We start from the raw sequence: 9,804 nt of genomic DNA on the forward strand, positions 1-9,804 counted from the left end.
TTCTGTCCTGTATAGTGACTATATTATGTCCTGTACCACATGTCTTTTCTGGATATCAGAATAAATGTCTAACCTTTAGATAAGGTGACAAATAGCTTGTAAATATAGAGGACCAGTAGCATTAATATCACCTGGGTACTTAATAGAAATGTACTCAAAACCCAACCCAGACCTAATAGATCAGAAATTCTGAGTTTAATCTGTTTCAATGCCCCCCCCCCCCCCAGGTTTATCATGAGATACAATGAAGTTTGAGAAATTAGTTCAAAAACTTTCTAACTAACTCCATTAATGCCAGTAAGTCTATTCTCACCTCTGGTGAAGATGCCGATCCAAATGATGTTAAGGGTTTATTCCATGCACTGACTGAAGGTGGCTGTGGTGGACTAATAGGACCCACTAAAAGGAAGTAAGAAAAATGTGACCATTAAAATTTAGATGTTAAAGTCTAATACACTCAACCCTTAGTTACAATGGTAGCTCAACAATAAAACAATTCTCTATATCATAAATACACTAAAGCTTGAGTATCCCTACTGACTCAAGTCCCTTCAGATATATGCCCAGGAATGGAAGAGCTGAATCCTATGGCAATGAATACTATTTTAGTTTTTTGAAGAGCACGCATACTGACTTTCATATTGGCTGAGCTAACTGACTAGGTATGTATAATGGTTGCCTGAAAATAGTCGTTCTAACTAGGTATGTTGTTAACTATGCTTATTATAGAAATAAACATTTCAAGAAAGGAACTAAGAAACAATTGCTCCTACTGCTTCCTACTAGGAAAAAAGTTTTAACTGAATTTTTAAATAAAATAAAAAACAAATGTGGTTATTTCTATATATTTTCCTACCCCATACTTCTCTGTTGCATTACTTACATTTTTTAGAGATGTCATTCAGCACAGCTGGAGCAGTCACTTTGTTATCCCATAATTCAGCTGTTAGAGAACCATGTGACTGTGGAGTCTGGATGGATTTTCCTGTGGCTACATAGTCTGTGCCATTAGATGTTTGAGCAGAAGGTAATCTAATTGAGGGTGGAGGCTGTTTTGAAGATGGTGTTGGAGGTGGAAGTGGACTCTGGACTGGTTTGTGGGTCTGTATCTGAGTCTGTACTGGCGTGGCTGGGGCAGGGGCAGTGGTTGCTGAAGAGGTTTGGGCAAGTGGAACTGAGGTTGCTGGGGCTGAGGCCGGGGCAGTTGGTGTTGAGACAGCTGGGGCTGAGACTACTGGGGTTGGAGAAGACGCTGAAGCTGGTGCTAGGGCTGAAGCAAGGATAGGAATTGAAGCTGAGGCAATGGGGACGGAGGCTGTAGTTGATGCGGAGGCAAGGATAGGAGTCGGAGCTGGAACTGAGACTTGGGGTGAGGAAGAGGCTATGACTGAGGATGAAGTGGACACTGGAACAGTGGCTGAGGCTGGAGCTGGAGCCGGAGCCAGAGCCGGGCTTGAAGTTACAACTGGAGCTGGGGTGGAGGCTGCAACTAGAGTAGCGGCTGATGCCAGAACTGGAACCGCAGCTGGGGTGGAGGCTGGAACTGAAGGTGCGGGGGCTGTTAAAACTGCAGCTGAGGAGGGGACTGAAACTGGAGCTGAGGCTGGAGCTTGTGCTTGCTGAGTCCCTGTGGCTTGTTTTTTGGCAAACCTTGGAGGGAGTTTAGAAGTCTGACTTCTTCCTTTTTCATTTACATTTTTTTTGTTCCACACCTTAAAAAAAATGACAACCATTTTTTTTTGGTCAATAATATGCCTAAATAAACAATGCACCATGCATGTAATTTCTACTTCCTACTTGTAACTTAGCTATTTATTTCAATTTCCAAAATTGGACACCGTCAGGGTACTAATAAGATTTAAAACTATAAGAAGTCAAGATGATAAAGAGAAACAAGACATATAGTTTTATATACAGGCTTACCCTCCACCCCCAAATCAGAAATACTCAACCAAGTTGGAAGTTCATTTGACCTCCCCGCAAAAGACAAGAAGTCATTTTTGGATCACTGCACCATGCTCACTCAATTTCCAAGATAATTTAAAACCTACCATGGGACAAATTAGTAACACGTAAGATTTACTGTTGGAAAAAGAAAGTCTGTTTTAAGGCAAAAAAGCTGTAGTAATTAATTCATTTTAAAATTACCTAAATTTTGGTTTAGAGTTCCCAGAGCTGAAGATAAAAATCACTCAACTCTTTAGTTAAACACAAATGACTATGAATGGATAGAAACCCTGACCATTGATAACATGCTCTGAGGAACAACAAACAAACTAGCAACAAAATGGTGAGCTTCAAACCTGTACAACTTGTTCTTCTTTCTTCCGGCGTTCCTCATCCTGTAAACGCTTTTGCTGTTTTTTAGATACCACTTCAGTAAAGCCATCATCATTCAAATTTGACTGGGGGTCTTCAATTACAGTTACTTCAGGATGATCATCAATTATAACAACACCTGTAAGCATGAAAAAAAGTTTCAAAGAATTTTTGAATACAACTTAATTCCTACCCTATAAGATGGCCCATAAAAACTAGCAAATTTCAAAATTATTTCACATTAATGAAAAAACCTCCGAAGATCAAAAAACAAAGTCCTAAAATTACATTCTTTTTTAAAACAAGGTGTCATACAGCCCAATAGTCTCAAACTTGTACATCTGAAGTTGGCCTTGAATTCCAGACCATCCTGCTTCTAACCTGTCAAGTGCTGAGTACACTGTTCTCAGTAGAACTTTTTCTTCCTTATAATGTATAAAACACAAACACTAGTTAATTCATTTAAAAACAAAAGCAAATAAGAAGTATTCTAGTCTTTCAGCCTCAGAACTATGTAATGCTCTAAAGAGTAGTAAATTTACTTCATATACATCTCACCGTTCTAATAAGGGGGAATTAATAATTCTGTCTCTTAAAGGATAAAATAAGTTTATTTAGAAATTGATAATTCCATATATTTTTAACTAATGATTATTCTGGCTGAAGTTATTACACTTTAGACAGTAGAGCAAATCTAAATCTGTTAAATAATGCTCCAAAGTGAGAAAAAAATGTGACTTTAGGCTATAATGTACTATAGGAATTTACAGAGAATTTACATTACTTTTAGGTTTTAAAATTTTATGTACAGACCAAGGAAAAATGAATTAACAAATATTAAAACTGGCGTTTATACGTGTCACATTATTTCAGATTGATTAAGAGTGCTCATCACAATTCTATTACTTATTGTTATTTTGAGGCAAAGTGACATTGTGTAGGCCAACCAAGCCAACCTAGAACAATTAGAGGTACTGCAATGCTTCTGCCGTGTAACTTGTAATTAACAGTAGACCTTCACTAGTCCACCTCACACCATCACAAAAAGAATGAAGAAAGTACAAGGTATTTTGAGAGGAGAGAGAGGCAACATCTCATAACTTCTTACTATGGTCTGACTAGATGTAAGCAATAACTCACCCCAGTTCTGACAACTAAAACTGTCAAACGTCCCAGAGTGAAAAAATGACTCACATTGAGAATCTCTGCTCTAAAATACCAAGTTAAAATTCCTATACATGCGATCAAGATCATCTATTTCTTTATCATTTTTTCCATATGAATTACAAATGCTAGCTTTCAAATTCATATTCAGTAAGTTTGTTAGACAAGTTTCTATACAATTTCCTAATAGGGCAAACAGTCAAGGATCACACTGAGAACCACTGGCCTAGAAATTATTTTATTTATTTATTTAATTAATCTGATTTTTTGTTTTTCGAGACAGGGTTTCTCTGTGGTTGTGGAGCCTTTCCTGGAACTAGCTCTTGTAGACCAGGCTGGTCTCGAACTCATAGAGATCCACCTGCCTCTGCCTCCCAAGTGCTGGGATTAAAGGCGTGCGCCACCACTGCCCGGCTTGGCCTAGAAATTATATCTGAGACCCAAGTCCAAACAAATCAGAGTTTAGTAAAAACAAATACAACAAAACTCCACACACAAAAAGAATCGAGAAAACACACACACCTCATATAGGAATAACTAACTACCTACGCTAACCTTCCATTATTACTACCTCATTAAGAAATCTTGATTTTACTTACTGTTTAGCTTTGCTTTCATATGAATGAATGAATGTCAAACCATATACTATTACAAGTAAAATCATATGGCTTGAGATAATTTATGCTAATTTCTCCGGCCAATATTTTGATTGTTATCCACAATATTTGACACTTGTTCTATTGTAAGTTTCCCAATTTGCCTACAGTAACATTGTCTCCCATCATGTTATCCTCTGCTTTTATCTTAGAAACCAATTTTATTAAAGTTATCAATTACTATTTTGAGTTCAACTTAGCAACAGAAACTCCATTTGTACTTAGGCTGCAATTTCAACAGAGGGAGAGACACGATTACCCCTAAAAAATTATTTTACCACAGATATCTAGGAAATGGCCTAACCCCAAATGTCCAGGAAACAGCCTAACTATAAAAGTTTCACCCTCCTCTGATTGGTTGGTACTAAGCCAGGGCAGAACCCCAAAGGCTCGCTAATAGGCTGGGGTCTGACACCCTGGAAAAGTCCCTAACTATACTACCCTATGTTGTTATGATTGGCTGAAGTTGCAACGTTGCCCCTTGCAGTTTTTTCCTTGAAATTGCTTGCTCTGTCTGCCTTATGGACATGTTTAGGGCTCCACACAGGCCGCGCCTCTCTGAAATAGCCCTTTTCAATAAATTTTCTGTTTGCTCAAACATGGTCTTCCTGGTGGATTCTTCCTGAATTCCTGGACACTAACAACTGAGTTGACCCAACTCATTTATTATTTTTTTCATTTTAAAAAAGAAATGTTAAGAACAATTTTAGTTCTAATTCAAATCTTCACTCAGTGTTTTTCTGTGTTTTCTCATGCCTGTTTTGGAATTTTACTGGTTTGATCAATTATAACCCCCCCCCCCCCAAAAGAACAGTGAATCCTTCCTGGAGTATCATTAACAAAAATTGTACTCAATGTGTTAGTTTAAGGAAAGCTAGAATTTCTCAGTCTGCTCTTATCTAACTTAAATGTCTAATACTTTCTTTCCTTAAGTTTTCATAGTGTCTGCTTAAATTTATCAAGAAATAAATAAAGAATCTGAAACATACTTGCGTAATTGTTGAGATCAAACTGTGACAGAGCATCTACTTTTTCTTTTGTCTTCTTAGGACCTGGTTTGGTGTCTTCTCTCTTTTTCCCAGGAGCATCCTTGGAATTCTTCTGTCCGGCACCATTAGGTGCTCCTTCCTGGTGGTGTGCAGAGTTACCATTGGCAGGGTCCACACCAGTTGTGCCTGAGGATTGTTCATCAAACGGTCTAGAAAAAATAATTTGAGAGGATTTTCACAAACTTCAACAACAGAACAGTGTTCTTTCTTCCTGGTTGTTTGTGAATCATACCCAAGACACACTAGCACTGAGAAGACCCAGTCAGTCTCAGCAGTCTCTGAAGGTGTAACTTCACTAAAACTAAGGACCCCAATACAGCAGGCCAGCTCTTTGAATTTCTCCACCAATAATTCTAGAATTCTAATTAGCTCCAGGAAGTTATTGTGTTTATTTGCCAACATTTTATAAATGAGTTACAACATGGATCTAGGAAAAAAAAAAATCTGTCATCATATCACAATTAGATCCACTCCTAAAATGGGCAGCATATTAAAATAGGATTCTAAATGTCTATAGTATTTGGTATATGTGTGTGTGTATGTATATGTGTATATATATCTATCTATCTTCAAGTTGAGATACTGATATAAATATAGTAAAAACATCTTTAACTTAAAAACTCACTTCACAAGCCAAATACATTCCTAGTTTTTGCTCCCTAACAGAAAAATTCTCAGTTTATTTTTAAAAAATTCCAAGAAAAAACACAACATTAAAAAACTTACGGATTAATCTTCATATCAATCTATACACCTGCTCAAGATAAATGATTACTAAATGTCTGACATGACTTTCAACACGTAAAAAATTATTTCTTCAAAATGGGCCCTTCCAAACTCTGTTGCAACTACAATGATCCACTGATATTTCTGAAAGTTTAAAACTATCCACAGCTCAAAAATTAGATCAAGGGGGCTGGAGAGATGGCTCAGTGGTTAAGAGCATTGCCTGCTCTTCCAAAGGTCCTGAGTTCAATTCCCAGCAACCACATGGTGGCTCACAACCATCTGTAATGAGGTCTGGTGCCCTCTTCTGGCCTGCAGGGATACACACAGATAGAATATTGTATACATAATAAATAAATAAACAACTATTTAAAAAAAAATCAGATCAAAATTATAAGTATTATTACTCGAAATTCTAGTAATTCATTCTAGTCAAAGAATTATTTTGGCTTTTGTTATTGTTATCCTGGTATTTTGAACATTTAAAGTGAAATTTATACTGAGCTGAGCAGGTACTCAGAAAATATACCTGGTCCATTACTCCGGAATTTTAATTAGAAATACTAAGTACATGCAACTAAGGAACTGAGATCAGTGCAGTATTGTACTGAACTCCTAATCAATGACTTTGAAATTATTCTTATGTGTACAGGTGTTTTGCCTGCATTTTTTTCTGTACACGTGTGAATTGCCCAAGGAGGCCAGAAGAGGGAGTTGGGTCACCCAGCTTGAGTTATAGGGGGTTGTCAGCTACCATATAGGTGCTGGGAATAAAACTCAGGTTCTCTGCAAGAGCTCTGAACCACTGATTTCTCCACCACCACAAATACCTGGGAATTTTGCCTAAGGAATGATTATTGTGTACTACATGCTACAATATCTCACTCTGGTTTTTCTTCACATTATATCATTCGGCTTCTTAATACTGAAACCAATATTAACATTATAATCAACATTTTAATATTTAAAAGGGCAACCTTAGCATACTTTAATCTTGGCTTTTTTTTTTAAAAGTCTCTTATCTCCTGGATTGTCTTTGGACTGTCTAGTCAAGGATGACTTTGAAATTGTGATCCCCCTGAAATTCTTTAGTTGTGATCCTGAAAATTCTTTAAAAATAAACAAATATCCAAATGCCATGGGACCCATGTTGGCCACCCAAGCACTGGTGGATAGGCAGAGATTTGCTTTCTCGGTCTCTCTGGTTGAATTACTCAGAAGGGAATATAATTAATGTGACAACTCAGGACTTTTGAGCAAACAGCACAAAAGTGCCAGGATATATGTCTGTAACATATTCAAGTCTTAAAAACACCTTGAGAAATGAAGAAAAGAGAGCTACTCATTAGTATCAAGAGCACCTCACAAATGAAGATACTATATGTTCTTTTCTGGCTGTACAAGCATCTCCCTTTTATTAGATGTGACTTAGCACATAAAGATTAACTCTCTCAAGCATAGAGAATAGTACTTGGGGAGTTCAATGTCTTGTTCCTCTACCTAGATTAGCCCCTTGTGCAACTTCCAACATTTTCTATTTTTTACCTTCATAAAGGTACAAGTTTTATATCTAAAACACAGTACTCACCCTCTCTTTCCACTTTTTGATGGTGGGCCATTTCTTCTTTCATTCCTAGGACCTGAGAAATTCCTTCCTGATTTGGGTGGGCCATTGTTGCCACGGCGATTCTGTCTATCAACTCCAGGCCTCTGACTAGAAAAACTTCTCTTTGCTATTTCCCTTTTGGGAGGCAAAACATTCTCTCCAGCTTTCACAACTGCTTGTGAACTCACATCAGCATTTTTTTTTTCATCCCTCTCACGCCTCTCATTAAAATCACTACTTTCAGAAGCCGTTTCCCATTCTTCATTTGCCTGATCTGAAGAGTTCTGATTAGACAAATCTGGTGTCTTATTTCCAGAAATGTCCCCAGGGGGATTTACTGGTTCTTGAACGACATTATTAACTGTGCCATTTGTGGGTACCAACACCTCACTTGTTTTTGAAGCAGCCTCTCTCTCTCTTAGCCGTCTAAATCGAGGTGGCTTATCTTGCCTTGGTGGTCGGGTAGGACGTTGCCTTCGCGGCCTCTCTCTAGCTGGGTCAAATTTTCGCTCAAATTTTGGAGGCCGTCTATCTGCAGGTATAGGCACAAACTGCTCGTGTCTTCTTGGTGGCTCTCCATCTTCAGGTTTAGGAGGCTCTGTTTGCCTTGGATTCCATTGATTGTCTCGATAAGCAGGTCTTCTTAAGGTGGCAGGACGTGATGGTCGGCCTCCAGGATCCCTTCCACCTCGTCTGAACGTTCCTCCTCTACCTCGCCTTGTAGGCTCCCCTTTAGGGAGGAAACCCGGTTTAGATTTATCTTCATCTCTTATATAAGGCTTTTCTAATGGCCTATTATCTATTCGGACATGATTTTCAGGCTTAAAAGACTGGGGTTTAATAGGTTTTTTGTTTTCAGGCCGTTCCTCTCTTTTGGGAAATTTGCCTTTGCTTAAACTATCCTTGTCACTTGCACTTTCATGAACTTCACTGTCTGTGTCAGTCTCTGAACCTCTCTGTCGCCTTCTTTTGGGAACAACCTCAAAATCGGAACTCTCACTTCGTGTTTCACTTTCTTCTCGTTGTCTGAGAGGTCCCGAAGGCCCATGTTCCACTCTTGGCTTACTGTCTCTATACTGAGGATAATCACGAGTATGCCCTCTACCTCCTCTGCCACGACCCCCATAAGAGCCTCTGTAACTTCGACCTCTGGAGTAATATTCTCCTCTGCCTCTGCCTCTATATCCTTGGTCTGGAAACCAGTCTCTATCTCTAGCGTCTTTCCAGTAGGTCCTAGAAGGTAAAGGGGATTCTTTTTTAACAGTTGGTCTAGAATCTGGTCGAGGTCGTTCTGCCCCAAGGTCTTTGTTGATGACTTTCTCAGGCTGCTTTTCTTCTTTGACTGTTGGCAGCCCAACATTTTGTTGGTTTCCAGTTTTAATTGCGGGCTCTACCTGGACACTAGCCACAGGTTCCAAAGGCTTCTCATTATCTGGAGATGGCTTCTGAGCCAAAACTGAAGTTTCTGTTGATGATAGTTTCTCTGGTTCTGGCTGAACTGGTGGTTGAACCAGTGACTGTGTCTGAGTTGGTGCTGGAGGTGGTGGGGGCAGAGGAAGATCTTTCTTTTCTGTTTTAACAACTTTTTCAGTGACCTTTTCAACCTTTTCACCTTCTTTCTCCTTCCTCTGCTCCCGCTCCTCTTTCATATCTCTAAGCACAGGTTTTTTAATGGGACCCGACCTTCTCACAGGCCTATCATTACCTTCTTCTCTTCTGTTGGAGCTTGGTCTTGGACCCCAACGAGTTTCTGATTTAGATTTGTATATTTTCTCTGGTTTTGGTCCTTCAGAAGATCTCAGAAAACCATCTTTTCTTGGTTTCTCCTCTGGCTTTTCCACAGTTTCTTTAGAATCAATACATCTGCTGGTAGCCTTAGGAATGCTGACAGAGGGCTCATTTCTTTGCTCCTCTGCCTTTTGAGCATGGTTAGACCCATGGGAAACACTTCTTTTGCGGGCAGGTTGACTTTCTAGTGCCGAGATCCTTTCTTCTGGAGGAGTAGGTAAGCTCTTTTGATCAACTACTTCAAAACAAGCAGACTGATCATTTGTATCAGCATGGTGAGGTCTTACATCTTCTACTGATCTGCTTAAAAACTTTTGTCCTTCTGTTTCAGCCGAGTCTCTAACAACATCTGTTTTTGCATGAGTCTCCAGATGACTATGTTCCACAGAATAAGCAGCAGTAATTTGCTCATGGTCCAAAGCAGTTTCAGGCCTGTGATGATGAGAATTCACAGATATAACCAACAAAACAATCTTTCCCACATGTATGTATATAT

At 38.9% G+C, this 9,804-nt stretch overlaps 1 protein-coding gene across 15 annotated transcripts in view; it reads right to left on the reverse strand.

The window, feature by feature from the left end:
* Prrc2c (proline rich coiled-coil 2C) overlaps positions 1-9,804 on the reverse strand; it is a 71,993-nt gene that overhangs the window by 23,783 nt on the left and 38,406 nt on the right. For all 15 annotated transcript variants that reach the window (XR_007594626.1, XM_050158289.1, XM_050158282.1 and 12 more), the window contains exons 16-20: positions 7,503-9,740; positions 5,129-5,337; positions 2,304-2,458; positions 884-1,712; positions 314-399 (exon numbers count right to left, since the gene is read on the reverse strand). Coding sequence is in view for 14 of the 15 variants with exons in the window: in XM_050158289.1 (XP_050014246.1) it covers positions 314-399; positions 884-1,712; positions 2,304-2,458; positions 5,129-5,337; positions 7,503-9,740 (3,517 nt within the window). In the remaining variant the exon portion in view is untranslated. The remainder of the gene's footprint in view (positions 1-313; positions 400-883; positions 1,713-2,303; positions 2,459-5,128; positions 5,338-7,502; positions 9,741-9,804) is intronic.

This window comes from Alexandromys fortis, unplaced genomic scaffold (genome assembly GCF_014885135.2).
Source record: "Alexandromys fortis isolate MF-2015 unplaced genomic scaffold, M_Fortis_MF-2015_v1.1 scaffold_97, whole genome shotgun sequence".
NCBI lineage: Eukaryota > Metazoa > Chordata > Mammalia > Rodentia > Cricetidae > Alexandromys > Alexandromys fortis.